Consider the following 21,939-nt stretch of genomic DNA (forward strand, 5'->3'; position numbering starts at 1 on the left):
TGTGTGTGCCCCCCGTTTCCCTGGGCGCCTTCCCCTGAGCAGCCCTCGTTGGAGGTGATTAACTCCTTCTTGTTCATGACAGAGGGCTGCCCCTTCGGGAAACCCTCCCCCGCACACTCCCAGCCCCTGGTCCACCAGCTGTCCGCCTCCCCTCCCGCTGCTTCCCTGGAGAATGTCCCCCACGGATGGCATTTCTTTGACCCCTCCAGTACAGCAATCTTCTTGAAGGCATAGACACCCTTTTTGCTTGATATTGGGGTTCATGATTTAACTGCTTTGGGCCCCCGCTTTCCTCATCTGGAAAATGAGATAGAAATTACCTGCTGTCGTGTGGGCTAAGTGATGAGCATAAACCAATGAACCCAGTACCCAGCATCTTGAAATGAAAGCAAGTCCCTCTGGACTACTATGAAGATAACAGGTGTGGGTAAAGGTCTTAAAACGAACCAGGTAATTCACACCTCACAAGCCACAGGGCCTGGGGCTTTCTGTCCTCACTCAGGAAAGATATTCCGGACCAGCAGCTGGCCTCAATCAAAGACTGGCCATGAGCAGGAAAAACCCATCAAGAATGGCCATGGCCATGACTACCAGGATGCACTGCACAGAAACTTCTGTAATGGTTTAAGGGATGAAATGAGGCTCCAACAGTTATAAATAAACTAGACACACTCATTACAGAAGTGGCCCAAATATATGGTGGTATACATAGGATAAAATAGGAATCTGAACACAAACAGAGCATAATATGGGGATTTTCAATGGTCCAAACTTCTTAGTAGAATGAATGAGCTAACCATACGTCTTCTAGGCCTCCTTCTCTCCATGCTTCTCCCATGTTGAAAATATCAAAACAAACACACACACCAGCATAGCCTCAGAGGCCTTCACATGCTTCGGATGTGGAGGATGCTCGGTCATTGGAACGCTGAAGATGATGATAAACAAATAAGCAAAGGCAAACACACAAAAGCCAGCAGTGTGTTCCGGGGGGACACGTGCACCGCAGGCCCCAGGAAAGGAGGTCGGGGCACGGGCGCCGTGGGATGCAGCAAAGACAAAAAGCTCACGTTTCATTGGGAAGGAAAGCACGCGTGCAGGAGGGTCCACAATGATAACATTGGGGCCTCAGGACTCGGGCTCAGGTGGGCAGGGCATAGGAGGAGCCTGGGAAAAACTGCTTTACAGATGAAGATGGCCACGTGCGTGTGTACCAGCGTGCACAGACCTCACGTGGACATCTCTGTGACATTGCAACAACTTGCCCCAGAAACAAACCCAATAGGCAGACAAATGCTCACCACACTTTCAAACGTCCACCAGAGAGCCCCCTTACCACCACCAGCCCCCCAACACACACATAACCATGCGCGCACACACATGCACACACAAAAACCATGCACGCACACACATGCACAAACATGTACATACACGCATGCATGCATGCACACGCACACACCAGCTTCCCTCCCAACACCCATGCGCACCCAGCCCAGGGCTGAGCGAAGAGGAGGGAGAGGAAGAGAAGTCAAATGTCTGCAGAGGAGGAAGAGGAGGCCGCCAGGAGCCGTCACCTTTGCAGCGCTCGCAGCAGGCTCCCCTCTGCTTGACGGCGAGGGCGCAGTCCCTGGACAGCACCGGGCACGTCTCCCGCTTGCAGGTCACTTCCTTGTTCTGGGCAAAAGAGACAAGAGACATTCGACATCAGCTTCAAACAGAAGCCCCGAATCCCAGCCCAGGGCGGAGGTCCCCAGCCTCCCTCCCCCCGCTCGCCCGCCTCTTGGCAGGAAAGCTCTGGGAGGGCAGCAGGGCTGTGCGCTCTCTGGAGCAGAAGTCCTCATCCGGGCACGCACGCTTTTTCAGATCAAGGGCAGGCGCGAGGGCATGGGAAGGCCCTTCCTTCCCAGCCAGCTTCACCTGGACACCGACACCGGGCGGGGAGAGGCGTCCTCCGCCCCACGCTCAGGGCTCCTCTCAGCAGGCCCCACAGAAACCATAATATTTGCGTAAATCAGACTTTGCCCATTGGGCTACCTGAGCCAGGACTGCATCGTGAGAACAAAAATATTTGCACAGGCCGTCCAACAACCCTTCATAGTCGAGTGCATTAAAGTGCAGCGGCCTGCAGTTCCAACGCAAACACTGACAAGGAAGGCCGAGGGGGGACTCGGCTCCGGCAGAGGGAAGGGAACACCCCCCGGGCCGAGCAGGACACAGTGCTCAGTGTTTACGGGGGACAGCTGCGTCCCATGAGCGCGGAGGCTCAGGAAAGGAGGGCGGGCACGGGCATCCTGGTTCTGCCCTGAGAGGTCGGCTGGTACAGGGACTCGGAGGAGACCCAGCGGGTGGGATGCCCGCGCCTGCTAGTGGACTGAACGCACAGGAACCAAAGGACCAGTCCCAGAACTTCAGCGGGGCTGGGGCTTTGTTAACAAGCGTCTGCTGAGTGCTCGGGCTGTGGCTTTCATTCCTGCTCAAGTCCTTAGGAATTCACCAGCCCCCCAAGCTGCTCCCAGGGTCTAATTCTGTAATGAATCCAGATTGTCAGCTCTTCCCCTTCCAAGGGATCAGAACCGCTGAGCGTTCCAGAACCCACTCTTCCGAGAACCTCACTCCTTCCAGAACATCCCTTCCCCATAACTCCCCTCCCCCCAGAATTCCCTCCCCCCAGAACTCCTCTCCCCTAATTCCCCTCCCCTAGGACCCCACTCCCCCCAGAACCCCGACTCTTTCAGAACCCCACTCCTTCTAGAACTCAACTCCCCCCAGAACTCCTCTCCCCTGACAACTCCCCTCCCCCAGAACCCCACTCCCCTAGAACCCTACTCCCCACAGAACCCCACTCCTTCAGAACCCCACTCCCCCCAGATTCCCACTCCCCCCAGATCCCCACTCCCCCCTATGACCCCACTCCACCCTAGGACCCCACTCCCCGCCAGGACCTCACTCCTTCCAGAACATCCCTTCCCCATAACTCCCCTTCCCCCAGAATTCCCTCCCCCCAGAACTCCTCTCCCCTGATAATTCCCCTCCCCTAGAACCCCATTCCCCCCAGAACCTCATTCCCCCAGATCCCCACTCCCCCTATGACCCCACTCCCCCCAGATCCCCACTCCCCCTATGACCCCACTTCCCCCAGAACCCCATTCCCCCAGATCCCCACTCCCCCCCTATGACCCCACTCCCCCCAGATCCCCACTCCCCCTATGACCCCACTCCGCCCAGAACCCCATTCCCCCAGATCCCCACTCCCCCCTATGACCCCACTCCCCCCAGATCCCCACTCCCCCTATGATCCCACTCCCCCCAGAACCCCATTCCCCCAGATCCCCACTCCCCCTATGACCCCACTCCCCCCAGAACCCCACTCACCCCAGAACTCAACTCCCCACAGAACTCCTCTCCCCTGATAACTCCCCTCCCCCAGAACCCCACTCCCCTAGAACCCCACTCCTTCAGAACCCCACTCCTTCTAGAACTCAACTCCCCCCAGAACTCAACTCCCCACAGAATCCCACTCCCCCCTAGGACCCCACTCACCCCAGAACCACACTCCTTCTAGAATTCAACTCCCCCCAGAACCCCACTCCCTCCAGAACTCAACTCCCCCCAGAACTCCTCTCCCCTGATAACTCCCCTCCCCTAGAACCCCACTTCCCTAGAACCCTACTCCCCCCTATGACCCCACTCCTACAGAACCCCAGATCCCCACTCCCCCCAGAACTCAACTCCCCCCAAAACCCCACTCCCCCCCAGAACCCCACTCCTTCCAGAACTCAACTCCCCCCAGAGTGAGGTGTATGGAGCCCTGGACCCCGTCATCCCAGCAGCTGCTTCACTTTGCACAGCCACCGACGCTGGGAACCACGAGCCCCCAGGGAAGAACGCTGCTCCCCCTCTTCCACTAACACACCGAGCACCTCACCAGCATCGCCGGTCAGCACCCCTGAGGCCAACGCGGTCAACACGCTGGCGAGGCCATCTCAGGGCCTGCCTGGCCCCAAGGAGGGCGTCCGTCCTCACCACCTGCACCCACCCTGCGGGCTGGCGTGCAGACCTTTGGGGTTTTATTTATTAGCTGTCGGTGTAGGATTTTGGTGGTTGACCTGAGTAACCCAGTTTCCTCCCCCCGCCCCCCGCCCCCGGGTGTCTGTTATGTGGTCAGGGCCCCCGTTAATTCCTTAAAGCCCGTGAGGCAGTGGTCCCCACACAAGGCTCCAAGTCAGAACCCGGCAGCTCCTAACACGCCCGGCTCTGCCTCCCACCCTGCAGCTCAGGTCTGAGGTCTCTGAGGACCAGGCCTAGACGGGCCTCCAAGCTCCCAGGTCATCCCAAGGGGCAGCCAGGGCTTCAGAGCATTCCTGTGGCCGGGCAGGCAGAGGGGGTGGCATGGAGACACTCTGAGTCACAGCCCTTCGGTTCATTGCATAATTCTCTTTATATTACAAATGTAATAACATAGTTACGGCCACAGTGTCCTTTAAAGAAGCATATTTTAAGAACGTAATAGGCCTGGCCGGCATGGCTCAGTAGTTGAGCATCAACCTATGAACCAGGAGGTTAATGGTTCGATTCCCGGTCAGGGCACATGCCCTGGCTATGGGCTCGATCCCCTTCCCAAGCAGAGCCTGTCACCACCACCCCCCCCACCCCACCTCCAAGCTGGCTGAGCCTTAGGGAAGGACCACCCCACGGGCATCTCCTCTCAGAAGGGGAGACGCAGGCCCAGAAACTCAAGCTCGGAGGGCGTGGGAGTGGGTGCGGAGTCTCCAGGCGGGGTTTGATACATACAATACACGCTCCTACGTACAGGAACTCTGCGCTACGTTAGAAACCTGGGAGCCAGTCGAGATCCATAACAGGATCCCAAGCTTCAGAATAAATAGCTTGTAATTACAGCCCCGCACAAAAAGTTATTCCAACCAGATGGCTTGGGGAGTCACATCTGGGATTTTTTTGTCCACACACACAGGGAACAAACCTAACCCTTATCTGTAGGTTAGTAGGAGTGTTCTTCCTCCCTTCTACTAACCCTTGGGGCTGTTTTGCATTCTACCAAAGGTCACGTGGGTCCGGAGCTGCCATCCCTGATCATCCCGCTGGCGTCCGGTCGGCCTGGACACGGAGCACCTGCTCAGAGGCCCTCCGAGAAAGAAGGAAAAGCTACACAGCGCCCCTGAGGGGAGGCGGATGCCCCAGCCCCTCAGTGGGTGCAGCAGCGACAGGGCACATCCGAGCACAGGTTAACCCGGACCCCTCGCTTCACTTTTCCTGACTTCCCAAAAGACCAAACCACTGGCCTTCAGCCAGTGGCGCCGGTGAGGCGCGACACCCACAAAGCCAGGCCTAGGAGTCCTCTCCCACTGGCTGCCTCATCCCCCACGTGACCAGGTGTCCTCTGCTCTGGTTCAAGGCCACGACTCATTCGGTTCCCTGATACCGGCTCACACTGACCACACACCTTTATGGACCAGGCTCTGTGCTAAGAATTTTATATACGTTACGTCCCCAAAAGTTCCTCACCGTCCCCGTTTCACAGATGAAGAACCAGGTTAAGGAGCTCACCCAGGTTAAGGAGCTCACCCAGGGTCACACACACAGACCTGTGTCTGACCCCGAAGGCATGCCCTGAAAGGTTACCCATTGCTGCTCCCCAGGCGGTCGGGAGACACAGCAGAGCAAAACAATGCCGGCCCGAGGCTCCAGGGGAGACGGGCACCGTCCCGGCAGTCGCACAGGTGCGCCAGGAGCTCTCTAAGAGCGCAGAGAAACTCCCAGGAGCCGCAGCATCACCCGCCGCGGCAGCTCTGCAAACACGGCTGCCTCCTGGCAGCGAGGGGCATGTGCCATTTTGGATACGGACAAGTCTCTGGGCAAACCACACCTCTGCAGACCAGACTGGCATCCTCCAACAAACTTCCCTCAAGATCCTAGCTTGGGTTCGAGTCTCCCCAAATCTGAGCAACAGAAAGGGTGGCAAAGAGGTACGGGAGGCAAATGCCACCACACTCTGAAATGCCCACCTCGCCGTGAATAAGGGTGATAAACCTCCTCACGTGCTTCACTCCCAGCCTCTGTGCCCCCGTGCCCATGGCTGTCCAGGGCCGCCCAGCCTGGATTTACGCCTTGTCCAGGGCATCCGTTTGCTTTATTGTCTCCTTTCTTAAAGACCAAACATACCAAAACCCCAAAGGCAGCCTCTGGAGACACAGGAAATTAAGTGCCAACACACAAAAACGAACAGGGGCATCGGGAGTGAAAATGAAAAAAAACCTCCATGGCTGGCAACAAAGCTCCGTAAGGATGCGCGCCAAACCACAGCTCCCGCCACAGCCAAGTTCAAACAGGATCTGGCAGGCAGCTTGCTGTGTCAGAGAGGCGCCACTAGATGGCAGCACCGAGTTCCCTGGCTCCCTGGCCTTGGGAATGGTGGCCCTGAGACCTAGCAAGGACCGCCTTCCTGAGCCTTTTCCAGGGTCTGGTGTGGAGGGAAAGGATCGCTTCCTGATGGGGGGCCGGGGGAGGCGGGGAGGGGACTGGAGACAGAGAAGAGAACAAATCACCCCTGTGAGATTTTCCTGTTTGCTTTCCTCAGAGAAACCAGGGGAAAAAAGGGAGGAAAACAAGCTTTGAGATGCTTTGGTTCTATGTCAAGCCAATGTCGTGAAGATATTTTTTTCCTAAGCTTCTTTCAGGAACATGGGAAGTATTGCCTGGCCTTCCGTTTCTATGTTTCAGATGATAATAAAATAGAAATCTGGGGGACACACAGCAGCTACTACGGCGAGAGTGGTCAGGGCAGGGAGAAAAGGCAGCGGGCAGAGACCCTGCGTTTAGACTGAAACGGTGCCACAAATTCCTTGAAATAGGAATGTAAACAACAATACCTGGCACCCTGCCTGCGACCCTCCACAGCCCCACGGGGAAGGCGGCAGCCGGGAGGCCCCCTCTGGAAGGTGGCATCCGTTCCCTGGCGTCCTCGTTCCTTGGCATCCTCGTCCCATGAAAGCAACGCCTGCCTCGGGGGCAAACAGCTGTCGTTTGGCAAGCTAGCAAACGCTAAGTGCCAGCCCCGCTTTTGAAAAGTCAAGAAGGCTGTGACATGGCAATATTTTTCCCTGCCCAAATGAACAGCACTCAGGATGTCCATGAGACACACAGGCCAGCGAGTATCGGTGTCATAAGAGGGGGTACAGAGGTGCCAGCAACTCTCCGTCCTAAATTAGAAACCGCCCAGACCACCTGCCTTCCTACACACACACACACACACACACACACACACACACACACACTCACACGCCCCTCTGTCATTGCATCACTGTGTCTTATTTAGGAAGTGGTTCTATAGATGTTGCTGCCTCCAAGAATCGCCCTACCAACCTCCCTGTTGGTTAGACCATCATCCCCATACACCAAGGTTACAGCTTCAACCTCCAGTCGGGGCGCACACAAGAAGCAACCAATGAATGCATAAATAAGTGGAACAAGAAATCGATGTCCCTCTCTGTTCTTCCCTCCCTCCCTTCCTCTCTCCCTCTAAAATCAGTAAATGAAAATATAGTGATACGTGGTTCCAAAAGAGCTGAGTCTTGCCCAGCCAGTGTGGCTCAGTGGTTGAGCGTTGACCCAGGAAACAAGAGGTCACTGGTTCTATGCCCAGTCAAGGCACATGCCCGGGTTGCAGGCTCGTTCCCCAGTAGGGGGTGTGCTGGAGGCAGCCAGTTGATGTTTCTCTCACATGGATGTTTCTATCTCTCTCTCCTTCTAAAAAAATCAATTAAAAAAACACATTTTTTTTAAAAAAATGAGTTTCATCCCTGCTGATTTAAAACAAACAAAAAAGAATTGCCCTACCACAATGCAAATATCCATGGGGGGAGGGGAACCCATATGAATGCTGAGTGAGCTGCTCCCTTTGTCATCAGCTGCTGTCAGGGGAACACCCAGCAGACACCCAGCGGCTCTGAGAAACACCGAGCGGGAGTTCTAGAAAGGCCCGCACCAAGGCCTTGGCATGTGTGCCGTTGCGCTCAGGGCTGCGGGAATGAGAAGGAAACCACGCTGCCAGCGTGCTGTCCACTCTCCAGAGACGCACGCTGTCTCCGAGGAAACAAGACTTCTGTCCCCAATGAGGCTTACAGGGGACACTTTCACCTGCTCCAAAGCCATCGATGTTGGTGAACACGTAGGACAGTTTGAATTCTTTTTACTGAAGAATTCCTTTGGAGCAGACACACAGTAGGGTTTTACTATTGGAGAATCTCAAAATTGCTCACAGAGGAATTCGTCTTTTGGGAATATGATCTCGTAGGTCAAGTTTCCCAAGGAAGGTGCTCCAACATCAGCACATTATTCTCTTAGGAATTTCCAGTCTGTCTCCCCCCTCTGCCCACCCCCTTGCATGAGGTCACAGAGGTCAGCTTCTCCTTGAAGTGCCCCCAGGGTAACCCAATCCCAGTCCCCAAAGAGCCAAAGGGAACTTTATGGTGCTTTTGAACACAGGCCGCCACGTCTTCTAAGCAATATCCTAAAACGTCTCATAAACAGAATTCTTCGTGTTGGCACAGCGCCGTCCTTCTAATGAAGTCTGCAGGCATCAGTTCATTACGCTCACAGGTTCCTTGTGACTTTCAGACGGAGGAACAGCCCTCGGTGAATCCAAGCGGCTCGGGTCCCTGGAACAGCTGGCTCGCAGGGGACTTGGGAACGCAACCTGGTCCCCCGGCCTGGGTTAAGGGGCCGGCCAGGGACGCTGGTAGCTAAGGCACAGCATTAGAACACATGGGTGCATCATATTGGTGTTACGTTAGCTTCCACATGACCACTGAGACTTTAGGAAGAGATCACCATCCAGTGGAGCTGATCGGGAAATTTTCAAGAAAGACAGGTCCCCTAGGCCAGACCTGTCAGGTCTCCTGCCCTGGTCCCCGCCCTGTTCTAAGGTAACCTGGAAGGGATGGGCCAAAACGTGGGGAATCAGACCTGACTTCAAAACGTTAGGGGTCTAGAATGCAGAGATGTAGGCGAAAGCTGCAAAAGACCCCGGGGGGCAGCTTCCATTGCTTGTCACCCGTTTTGATAATGAACGATGTTCAATAAAGTGGCTCCGTCCCTGGAACAGGTGGTCAGGGGAAATCCTTCGCAAGCGAGCATGACCCCTCCCAGAGGAGACAACACAAGCTCCGACCTGCTCCAGCCTGTCTCCTTAGGACAAACTCTGGTCTTCATCTCTTAGAAAAGAATCACGGGAGGCCTGGGAGCGGGGGGAGGGGAGCAGGGGGGGGGCCTGAGATAGCTCAGTGGTTGCCAATGGCAGTATTAAATTTGACTGATAATTTATTATTTTAATTAAGCTTTTACTGGCTTGTTCTTTGTTACTGATAGTGCAATTGACTTCCCCATAACTCTTGCACAGAAAGAGCTGGAAGTAAAGGAGGGGGGAACGGGGGGAGGGGAGGCAGTTAGTCCACTACAAAGCCTTTGGGTCCAAGTATAAGACTGTGGGCCATGATTCTCAGCTCAATGAAAGTGGGGAGGAGGCAAATAATGGGGGGGGGGGGATTAAAACAACTAGCAAAACCATTTCTAAAGTGGAGAAACTCTGTTTGATAGGGAAAATAACCCAAACTTCCCAGCCAGGAGAATGGTTTTCCAAGATCTCTTCTTTTTCAATTGAGGGAGGTCGGCAGGAGAGGTTGGGGGTGCCGCCTGGCCTTAGCTTTTAACGTAAATTAGCGTTTCCAGGTCTTTCTGAACCCCCAGCCTCCACTGCTTTGGCAAGTCCCTTTGATCGTCAAAGCCATGGAGCCGAGCCACCTGAAGAAGGGGTGGAGGCCGCAGTTGGACTACCAAGAATAATGGCCCCTGACCGTCAGAGCAGATCCATCACCTTCCAGACTGCGAGGAACACACATGATTACGTCCTTCTCAACCCTTGCCACGAGCCGAGGAAGGCTCTGACTTACCCCGATTTGGGGTAAGAAAACACCCTCTCTGGTGGCTCGCCCAGGTTTACCAGCAAGCCGGGCAGAGATTCAAACCCAGGGCAGCGGTACCCGGCGGTGCTTCCGTGGCTGTGCTCTCCAGCCAGCCGGCTTTCGAGGCTGAGATGAGCCATGTCCTCCTCGCAGCTGAGAATTTAAATGTTTGCCTCTGCGAAGCACGCCTCCCGTTCAGACACGATAAACCTCTGTGGCTGATGGCTTCACCTGGAACCCGGGAGCAAAAACAGTGCCTGGTCGGAAAGGCAGATGAAGTCTCTGGCCTCGCCGCTCAAAACGAGCCTCAGTGTCTGCCAGACGGCCCAGGACCCGGACCCAGGCCTCCGGGTCCTCTGGTCTCTCTCTTCCCCTGAGCGGAGGGGGCGTCTCTCCCGAGAGGCTGGGAGCACCCCATGGCCATGCTTTTGGAGGCTTCATGTTGAAGCATCTTGCAAGAACAACGAGAACATCCCACAATTCACGGCCCCACGTCTGCGAGTGTTATTCTTCCTTCGTCCCGTCTAGGCTCAGCGGGCCTGTACCCCAGAGGCCCGGACCCTGGCAAACGCCGCCTCCTCCGGCCCAGCTAACAGGGCGCACTGCGAACAAAGCTGCCCTTGAAGCCCAGCCATTTAAAAGACTTTATGAAGCCCACGGGGGCCCCCCGATTATTTTGCAACAAGTCATATCCCATGAAGAAATTCACTTCTCTGCAACACAAAACAGGGGGAGATTAAAGGAAAAGGCGGGGGGTGCAGAAGAGCAGGGAGACCCCCCGTTGCTCCGTCTGGCCAGAATCGTGTCTTTTAGTGCCCGTGTCGTCTACAAAGACGATGTGCGGGTGATCGATGGCCCTCATACATCACGCCATGACAGTGTGCTCCCGATCCTGTACCTTGAAAATACGACACGTGCCAGCAGAAGCAACGGGGGATTAACAAGGAGGCCCCTTCATATTTACCTTCCAGAACATTTCCATTCGCGTTTAATGGGCTTTCGTTTGTTGCAGGGGTTGTTGTGGATCCGATGCCATTTAAGGATTGAGATCTGGCTTTTTTTTTTTTTGCCTTTTCAAGGAACTCTTAGAACAAAGAAACGCAGGCCATTAGAATGTCCCGGCTCCTCGAGAACAGCTCTGATTTAAAACAGGGCAGTGTCAAACGGCTCCCCATTCTGCTTAATTGTATTTTGAAATAGAACCAACGCATTAGAGATGGCAGAACACGAAAGAAATAACCACCAAATAAAAGCAGTAGCCCAAAGAGAGTCGCACCGCCTGGCTTTTATTACAGCGTGCGCCCTGTAAGCAAGGGGCCCGCCGCCCCCCGGGTCAGGGTCAGAGTGCCTGCGCACCGCGCCCTGCCCCGGAGCAGCGCTGCCACCGTCCTCGGGCTCCCGGAGGCAGACCTGAAAGCCAGACAGTGACCGTGTCCCCTTCTGCCAGGAGCCAGGAGCCAGGTGTGAGGAGGAGCGGAGTCCATGTCAGCATCCTTCCTTTACGTGGCCCACATGCCCAAGTCTACCCAACCGGAAGGGACTCGAACAGTAGGATGTGGGACAGAGTCAATGCCACAGAGGAACGGCCACAGACCCCCCCACCCCCACCCCACAAGAGGAAGGTGTGAACCAGGGGGAGGGGCACGGGGTCCTGCAAAGCAACCCGGCCTCCGCACAAGCGGCCCGCTGCCTCTGCCAGCATCCCTGCTTATTTACAGCCCAGGGCGCCCTCAGCACGTATATGAATCAGCGGCTGCTTCTGCCCAAAGAGAAAACAGAAAAGAAAGGGAGGTGCAATTCTAGGAACATTTCCGTGCCTCGCTGCTGAGTTCTTCTGAATTCTCGACAAGGTGATGGGGTTCAACTCTGGCCACCAGCAGGGTCTACAGCTCAGGGGGTCACAGCCGGGCTCGCCAGTCTGGGGAGGGGGGGACCACACAGAGGCTGTCCGCCAGGTAGGCAGGGGCATTAGAGCAACTATAGGGTGAAAGTTAAGGAGTTAAAAATAGCCCAGCCAGCGTGGCTCAGTGGTTGAGTGTCGACCTATGAACCAGGAAGTCACGGTTTGATTCCCAGTCCAGGCACATGCCTGCGTTGCGGGCTCCAGCCCCAGGGTGGGGCCTGTAGGAGGCAGCCGATCAATGATTCTCTCATCATTGATATTTCTCTCTCTCTCTCTCCATCTCCCTTCCCCTCTGACATCAGTAAAAATACATTTTAAAATAAGTAAATAATCATAAAGTTAGAGTGACTTCCCTGCGGAAGGTTGCGATGTGATGTATGAAGGCTGGAGGGCTGGAGGGGCGATGCTGAGCGCCCCTTTTCTGACTCAGTAAATATAAGAAGCCGAGCTCCCTGGCTCTGCAAAGAAACGGAGAACTCCTCGGGCCCGTGCGCAGAAGTGATCCTCCGCCAAAGCAGGGGAACACCTCCACCACACGGCAGCCGGCGTCCCGGCGCCCACTGTGACCGGCGGTGGCGAACCACGGCACCTGTCCCTGCCCAGGTCCCCCACCCATGATGGTGGGACTCACCAGATCCGCAAATGCCTCTCCCTCCTGTGGGTCGACAGACAGCAAGCCACCGAGCCGACCGAGCCGCTCTCTCACAGAACAGAGCAGCTTGTTCCTGGGCCGCCGGGAGAGCCCACGCACCACCGGGAGCGCCAGGAACACCTGCTCTGACAGTGCCCGGAGCTGCCATCCAGGGACCAGGCCGGCGGAGGGGCCTCGCAGCCCATCTGTCATCTTGACAAAGTAACTTTCTGGTCGCTGGTGAGACACTTTCAGAGACATCTGCGCAATTGACCCCGACCCCCAGCCATTGCAGAGGCTTTCAAAGGGCCCCCTGGGACGCCAGGCTGGCGAGCTGGTTCCCGCCAGCCGCCTCCGGAGAGCGAATAGCAGTGAGGGCGCCGCGATGTGGCAGGTGTGGGAGGATCCGGGCTCCTGGGCCGTGTCCACAGTGGTGCCCGCTGCAGAGGGTGGCCAGTTAGGCCGAGGGAGGAATGCCAGGTGGGGGAGCGAGGGGCCAGGAGCCCCTGGCTGGCTGGGCGCTCACAGACAGACATGGATAGGCCAGCCTCTCAAGGCGACCCCCACAGGAAGGTGGCCTTGTGAGCAAGATTGTCCCGACTCACTCCCCAGGGCCCTGGGCAGCATGCACTCTTGGCCAAGGCTCCCCGAGGGCCACAGGCAGATGTCAGAAAGAACCGGAGAAGCCACCAATGTATTTCTTTTTTGTGTTGTTGTGTGTTTTTTTTATCCTCACCCTAGGATATTTTTCCATTGATTTTTAGAGAGAGTGGAAGAGCGAGGGAAAGACAGGGAGAAATATTGAAGTGAGAGAAACACATGGATTGGTTGCCTCCTGCACATGCCCCGACCAGGGCCTGCTACTGAGGTACGTGCCTTTGACCGGGATCAAACTCAGGACCCATCAATCCAAAGGCCGGCCGATGCTCTATCCACTGAGCCAAACCGGCCAGGGCTCACCGATGTATTTCATAGCTTCAGAATGAAATGTGGATCCATTCGCTTCCACTTTAAACTCATTAAACCAACAACAAATGCTAGTTTTGCAAATAATCCACTTCTGATTGAGGTGTAATCAAGAAAAGGACGAGTTACCCACAAAACATGAGCATGAACTTGTCGCTAATGAGATTCATAACATGTGCCCTATTTAACAAAATGGCTTTTACTAGTAAAAGGGTTTCATGGGAGGGAAGCAGCCCGGGTCCTGGGTGCCAGAGGGAAGCCGGTGCCGGCAGCCAGGGGAAGGAAGGCCAACTCTTGCACGAATTTTCGTGCATCAGGCCTCTGGTCTAAAATAAGACAAAAGGGTCAACCGAAGACAAATGACCCTCAGGAAAGAGACATCTTGACTCGGAGCTTGGGTTTTCCTGCAGGTTAAAACTGGGCACTACAGAACTCCAGTCTACCCGACGGAAAATCCACGAATCCATTGAACAAATATTTTTCGAGCCCCTGCTGCGGGCCAGGCACTGTGCCAGGTTTTGCTGGGAACAGAAAATATGAATCGGAGACGTGTTCTGCCCTACGAGAGCTTAAAATCCGGGAGGGCGGGGCCAGGGCACAGACACAGCAAAAGCACCGCGCACCCCGCAACGTGACAGGTATGTAGGCATTCCCGAGTTCAGAGGGAAAGGTCAGTTTTAACCGAATTTCACTGCCGCAAACGACCAGGGACCATCGGGGCATCTCGGTTCCTTACACCCCCACATGAGCCCCTGAAAGGCCCAAAGTAAAGCTTTGTTGCACAACTGTGTCACCAAGGCAGGATCTGACCTACACACGTCAGCACCTTGGGATACGACAACCCACAAAAGGGGCCCCCCTCGGTGACCACATCCCAGGGCACTCCAATTCAGGTGAGGCCACCTGGCTCAGCACTGCGAGCAGAACTTCCATGGTCTTATGTATATCGTGGGGAAATATTTTGTGCCGCTTTCTTCTTGCTCTACGAAATCGTCATAATGAACACATGTTGCTAGCCTTTCGCCTGGATATTTATGCTTTAGGTAAAGTATAAAGTAGCAACACACTGGACTTAATTTCCATCCCAAAAGCAATAATGATCGTGCTGCCGAGTGGGAACAGCACTATCTACTTTTTTAATTCGTTTTCTATAGAAAAATCATCTTATAATTATTACTGCTTATTGTATATTTTCCTGTGATTATGTTATTGGTCATTGGAGACAACTTTTCATCCTTCAGCCAGTGTATCTGTATAATCTTCCTGCCACCAGACTCGATATGCAAAGTCATGTGAGCTATGAAAAAGGCAAGTCACCACTACAGCAAAAGCAGAGTTTAAAGTAGAAAAAAATATGTATAATTTATTTTGGGGAAAGAGAATTAGATCTTCAAATTACTGAGTTAAAAAAGTTACACGTGCCCTACCTGGTTTGGCTCTGAGGATAGAGCATCAGCCCGAAGACTGAAGAGCCCAGGTTTGACTTCGGTCAAAGGCACATACCTTGGTTGCAGGCCCTGGTTAGGGCACATGTGGGAGGCAACCAATCAATGTGTCTCTCTCACATCAATGTTTCTCTTTCTCTGTCTCTTGTCTATCCCCCTCCCTTCCATTCTCTCTTTTAAAAAAAAAATCAATGGACAAATATCCTCGAGTGAGGATTAACAACAACAATAAGAAGAAGTTAAATGTAAACAGCACACACTCATTCATCCAACAGTTACGCACTGAATGGGCCCAGCCCTGGGCTACAGCATGACAGTGAGTCTACCTCCTCACAGAACTGACCTTCCAGTAGGGAGACCTACAGGAGACACGTACATGCACAATTTACTGGGCACTGAGGAGGATTTGGGAGAAAATGAAGCAGGACAAGGGGACAGAATGGTAAGGCATGGTACTATTGGGGAGACTGGTCAGAAAAGGACCCTCTAACAAGGAACCAACTGCTCAGAGACCAGAATGAAGGAATGAGGAGACATAAGCAGAGGACAGTGCATTGTGGGTGCAGGAAAGAGCAAGCACAAATGCTCTTGTAGAGAGGGTGTTGGATAGCATGAGTGCTGGGCACTGTGCAAGAACAGCAGGGAGCTGAGGGGTGTGGCTAGAGCGGATACCCTGGGAGGTGAGGCCAAAGGCAGCATCAGGACCAAGTCAAATAGGACCTTCGTGGACCAAGTTATATTTCAGAGTGTCTTCTCGGTGAGAAGAGAAGCCACTGGAGGGTTTTTCATTAAAAAAAATGAAAATAATTTTAAAAAAAAAAGGATATATTTTTTTATTTTTTTAAATGATCACTAGTTGATAATCTATTGTCTGGAGGCAAAGTGATCATGGAGGTAGTTAGACATGATCAGATACATGGTCGCGGTTTTGCTGTCAAGATTTGCTAATAGATTGAACGTCGAGTGTAAGAGAAAGCAGAATCAAGGACCATGGTTGGTGGCCCGAGGTTGCTGGTTGGAGGAAGCTAGATTTACGGGGGAGGAAGGTAGAAAACAAGATCTCTGCTTGAGCCATTTTCAGTTTGAGACGCTTCCTAGACACCCATGTGAGAGGTCACGGGGGCATTTGGATGTACCAGTGTGCACTCGAAGGCTCAGGGTGTGTCGAGCATCACCGTGGAACTCTCAGCAGACAGGCGGCTTTGAAGCCATGGATCAACATAAACTCACCTCGGGAAGGGCTGTAAATGGGAAAAACACCCTCACTGAACCTTGGGGCCCTCCAACATTCAAAGTTTGAGAAGATCAGGAAGACCCAACCAAAAAAGGTCTGGTAAAAGAATAGCCAAATAAACAGAATTCTTATAAATCCATCACGCAGATGCTGAGAACGCTATACTTGTAAGTCCTTACACACACACACACACAACTGTACACGGTCACTGGCTGAGATTATTACATTAATCTAGTGACCACCAGAGGTCACCTTTTCTCAGCACCTGCCTCTGTGCCAGCTACCTAGAGACCAAGATACCTCTCCCTGTCCTGTCAACCATGTGAGGCTCACAAAGATGCTGTCTTGGCCATGCTGGCCACTCCTTACCCCGAGTGCTAAGACCCACCATGCCTGCCACGCTACATCCCTGCGTGAATAGGCTCAAGTTTAGGAAGTTTCTGAGTGGCTGGAAGAGCCGAGAACGTCCGGGGAAAGTTCTAGGACCAATGTCTCCAAACTACAGGGCTGGGACCCACCAGAGCCTCGTGACCAAAGGTTAGGTAAGTGTTAAAGGTGGGTGTGGGGGTGAGAGGATATTAAACCCTATGGAATAATAGAAAGAAAGAAAGAAAGAAAAAAAAGAAAGAAAGAAAGAAAGAAAGAAAGAAAGAAAGAAAGAAAGAAAGAAAGAAAGAAAGAAAAGGGGGGAAATCCTTCATTTTAAGTCTTCCTTCTCCATGACACCAAGGTCTGAAGACAAGGCCCTGGGGTCCACCGAGTCCACAGTCAGGCCCTGCTTTCAATTTCTGATCCCAACACAAGTGGCTGAGCATAGCTCCTCCATGGTACCTAGGGTGTAGGGCTCTAGGGAAGATGCCTGCATTCACAGGAGGCATCGGCCAAGACGCTGAGGAGCCGACACCCCACAACTGCCTTGGGGCTCACTCTGGATGTGTGTGCAAGAGGCAGAAGCTGGTGGAGAAGCCAGAGCTGAGGACACAACACAACTTTGGGATTTGTACTCCTCTCTGTCCTTTTGAAATATTTCCTTCTCACGCATTTGAAGGCTTTGAAAGTTCCCCCCGGCATTCTCTCCACCAGGCTGCATTATATCAGTGCATCATCATTGGTGAAAAATATTTCCTAAACCCCACCTAGGCACTTGATTCTGCTCTAAGCTGGCCCTGTAGCTATTCCCAGCCATCCTGGTCTTGACCCCTTAGTCATGATCACCAGCAGCCTGTCAGAGACCTCCCCACTGGACACTCCATCCCCCAAACATCTGGCCAAGTGTGTGTGTAGGAAGAACAACTACCCCACTGTGATTCTGTTGGTGCATTTCATTATCAGGCTGAAACCAAGAATTAAAAACCGAAACTGAGAAAAACAAGCCACAGAACTTGGGGAGTGGTGACGTCATGGAAATGCTGGGCTAATTACAGAGAAAGAAAATAACATGGTAAAAAAATAATAATAAAGATGGAGATGATAAAGGTGAAACCCAGGGACTATAGAATGCCAGGCTAATTAAAAAAAAAAATTTTTTTTTTAAGGATTCTCATTTAAAGTGCGGGCAATAGTTCATCAACGTGACCCGAACTGTGTGAAGGCGGGTGAATCAGAACCAGGTGTGCCTGGCTTCACACTCTCTGAGATCAGGTAAAGGACGGGGTGGGCAGCAATCAGGCGGCCTAAAGAGAGAGGAAAGAGCTAAAATTTCCCAGAAGGCTTCTGTTCTGGATGAGGAAGGCACCTGCTGGGTGGGCATGGCCAGAAAAAATGAAAGGGGAGGAGGTGGGGGCAACTCTCAATCCCCATCACATGGCCATCAGCAGGGCCACCGCTTGTCCCTGGTTCCCCCAGATGCTGCCGGGCCCGGCAAGTCCATCATAAAACCCAGGCTGTAGTTTGAATTGCTCCATCCAGTTGGCTCATGCTGAAGGATCAACACACAGACGTCACGTCGGCTTCATCGCGCAGCTGCTGCCCATCACAGAAAGACCACAGGAAACGGAGTGCATCCCCGTGGGAATCAGTCCCGGGAAAGGGCTGGCTGTCCCCCAGAGGGCCAGCCTGTCCCACCCAAAGGCGCCAGGCAGGACCCTACCTAACCAAACCACAAGGACTGCGAGAAACAGAATCCCCAGGGAAGTGGTTTGCTGGGTCTCTCTCACTCCCTGCCTCGGGCGCTTTCTCAACCCTGTGGTCAGGAGGCATTGTCTGCAAGATACCTATCTCATGGAGCCTCCGGGCTGGCCAGGATTCCCACACTTGAATTACAGTCCGGAGTCTCCGGGACGTGCAGTGTGAGTTCATCTTGCTTGACTTTTCTGAGCCTTGATGATCTCGACTGTGGACAGGTTTCCTGAGAAAACCGGCCCTACCTCGCAGCCTGGACAGTGACACTCAGGCTGCCCCAGACGAACCCACGTGGCGTTTCTTCGTGAAATCGTTGCGGAGACTTCCAGCGCGCAAGATGCTGCTCTGGGTGCTGGAAGTGATGCTCAGGAGAACTGGACACTCTTCCTGCCCCGAAGAAGCTTCGCGTCCAGTCGGGGAGATGGCCGTGCAAATCATAAAACTTCAGGGTGGGCAGGAGGAAGGGACAACGTGAGGCCTCAAAGAATAAGTAATTCTGATGGATGACTCGGGGAAGCTTGGTGGAGGAGAGGACGAGAGGAGGAGTGGCACTTGGGTGAATATGGTTAATGTGCGCAGTGACCGAGGACCCCCACAACAATAATGGTATGCACATGAGAGCTGACCTACTACCGGGTTGTACCAATAACAGAAGGTCGGCTGTGCCTAACCACTCGTTCATAGGTTGCTTCACTGGGAACTGACTTATATTTATATATCCTTCCCTTTCCCTAACCTGAAATGGAAGAGTTTTACAAAAATTGGCCCATGCATAAAGTCCCTAGAAGAGTATTAAAAATAGAGACTACTTTAGGTAATACTTTCAACAATCAAGATTTAATTTTTTTTTAAAAGCCTGAGAAGAAGAAAAAATAGAGAATCTCTTTTTTTCTTTGTTATTGAATTGGTGGGGTGACATTGATTGATAAAATTGAATTTATTGGGGTGACATTGATTCCTATAGGTTTCAGGTGTACAATTCTATAATACATCATGTGTATATTGCATTGTGTTCACCACCCCAAGTCAAGTCTCTTTCCTTCACCATTTATCCCTCTTTTACCAGAAAGAAAGAAAGAAAGAAAGAAAGAAAGAAAGAAAGAAAGAAAGAAAGAAAAGAAAAGAAAAAGGAAGGAAGGAAGGAAGGAAGGAAGGAAGGAAGGAAGGAAGGAAGGAAGGAAGGAAGGAAGAAAAAACAGAGATTCTGTGGTCTCTGTCAGACCTACTGAGTCAGACCCTCTTGAGTAAGGCCCCAGGATCTACATTTTTTACAAGTTCCCTGGTGGTTTATCTGCGCATTAAACGTGACAGCCACCATGGCGGGGCCCTGATGGGAGAACAGAGGAAAGGACTTGTTAATGACCTGCAACTGTGAGACAGAAGGTGGGAGCGGGTCAGTGTGTGGGTGCGGGGCAGGGAGTGGACAGGCTGCCAGGGCCGGAACAGGATCGTCTGTTCCTTGTCCCCAGTGCTCAGGGCCCCCTGTCCCCACCCCCAGCTTGTGTACAAGTTCGAGTTCAATCACAGGGTCACATTTTTTTAAATGATAGAAGGTAGTTTGCAACTTAAATCCATTATCCGGATTTTATATTAAGTACATACATATCCTTACATGGGTATGTGTATATGCACATGCTCATATATATCCATATATGTAATCTAGCGGTGGGTTCTGATTAATCAACTGTTCCAACCAAGAGTTAATATCTGTGGCTTGCATGCGTTCATCAGTTTTCAAAGAACTCTAAAGCAATAAAAGACAGCTAACTTCAAAACTCTCGGGAACATAATTTCATCTCTTTGTTCATGTAAAAAAAAAAAGCGCCTTTTCCAATCTCACAGTGCCCCGGGCCGTTCTTAACATAAATGCTCAATAAATGTGAGCTGAGTCGAATGACCATCAATCATCGCTCCACTGCAGCCCTGCAGAGCACCCACCGGGCGCCCCATCATCAACACCAAGGGAGCTTCCCCGCCGCGGTCAGAGGGCTCCTGAGGATGAGGGAAGGCCAGTTCCTTCAGAGCTGGAGGTGGGAGGTTAAGGGGCGTTTGCATGTTACTGTATCGGCCGCCTTTTATTGTTAGTCTATGAACCCAGAGTGAAGTCCCCCTGAATGTAAAGTCCCCTCACTAAGACCCGTCACAGTAACCTGTCGGATGACTTCCTCCAGCGGAAAAAGTCTCCAGGTGCTCAAAGAGCTCTCAGGTTGAGCCACAGGAATGCTGATTCTACAGGTCAGCACCGACGGAAATGTCCGCATGCTTCCGCAGAACACCACCATCCGAACTAGTGTCCAGAGTCCTGTCAGCCACACTTCCCTTTGGCCTTGCCCACGGTAAGGTTTATAGAAAACAGAAAAAACCCACATCGCATTCTGTAATAAACCCCAGCTCCTTCCCCACACACGCTGGCACTCACAGAAGGAAGCCACTGCCCTCTGGCACCTGCACCCCCACTACACCCAGGCACATCCCAGCTCATCCCAGCTCATCCTGGCTCATCCCATCCCAGCTTATCCCAGTTCATCCCAGCTCATCCCAGCTCATCCCGGCTCATCCCAGCTCATCCCTGCTCATCCCAGCTCATCCCAGTTCATCCCAGCTCACCCCAGTTCATCCCAGTTCATCCCAGTTCATCCCAGCTCATCCCGGCTCATCCTGGCTCATCCCATCCCGGCTTATCCCAGTTCATCCCGTTTCATCCCGGCTCATCCCAGCTCATCCCAGCTCATCCCTGCTCATCCCAGCTCATCCCAGCTCATCCCTGCTCATCCCTGCTCATCCCAATTCGTCCCAGCTCACCCCAGCTCATCCCAGTTCATCCCAGCTCATCCCGGCTCATCCCGGCTCATCCCAGCTCATCCCAACTCATCCCGGCTCATCCCGGCTCATCCCGGCTCATCCCGGCTCATCCCGGCTCATCCCGGCTCATCCCGGCTCATCCCGGCTCATCCCAGCTCATCCCAGTTCATCCCTGAATTCTAACTTAGGTCACCTCTTAGGGAACGGAATTTCCACCCCGGGTGGCCACCTGGTGGGTCCCACGGGCACAGGAACCATTGTTCACAGGGGCTTGAAAACAGAAGCTGCCACATCTCAATCCTAATAGGCGGGTCCCCCACCCGCCAGGAGCATGAACACAGGTACTGGCGGGAGGCGAACTGGTTTGGCATAGCAGCTCTCCCGTGGGAAAACATCTGATTGATCCTCCATGTCCTCTCAATCGGGAAACCAGGGTTCCCCCGAGACCAGGAAGCACTGCTCTGTGAAAGTCCCCATGCTACTGCTCTCACACTATAATCCACAAAGCAGGAGGGACCCCGCAGGCCACGAGAATTTGTGAATTTCTGAGGAGTCAAGGGACAGAGCGAGGCAGACACGGCACAGCGAGGCTTCATGGAGCAGAAGGTCGGGCTCCTGGGACCCCTGCCACACACAGGCGCAGGGAGCCATTTCTTTGCTCATCAAAAAGAAATCAGTGTGATGTCAAAGGAACCTTAATTATTGCCGCCATCCACAGACTTGCCTCGAAGAGAAACCTAGGAAGTTAGGTTAAAACAAAACCAAAAATGTTTATGGAGAAGGAAGAAAAGAAATGAAGATAAAGAAGCTAAAAACGGCCCTAGCCGGTTTGGATCATTGGCCTGTGGACTGAAGGGTTC

The 21,939-nt window shown here is 53.1% G+C and overlaps 1 protein-coding gene across 2 annotated transcripts in view; it reads right to left on the reverse strand.

Annotated features, from left to right (window-relative positions):
* Positions 1 to 21,939, reverse strand: part of BMPER (BMP binding endothelial regulator) — a 201,582-nt gene that overhangs the window by 166,535 nt on the left and 13,108 nt on the right. For both annotated transcript variants that reach the window (XM_054726134.1, XM_054726133.1), the window contains exon 3: positions 1,575 to 1,674. In XM_054726134.1, the coding sequence (XP_054582109.1) occupies positions 1,575 to 1,674 (100 nt within the window). The remainder of the gene's footprint in view (positions 1 to 1,574; positions 1,675 to 21,939) is intronic.

The sequence above is a fragment of the Eptesicus fuscus genome, chromosome 14 (assembly GCF_027574615.1).
Source record: "Eptesicus fuscus isolate TK198812 chromosome 14, DD_ASM_mEF_20220401, whole genome shotgun sequence".
Taxonomy (NCBI): Eukaryota; Metazoa; Chordata; class Mammalia; order Chiroptera; family Vespertilionidae; genus Eptesicus; species Eptesicus fuscus.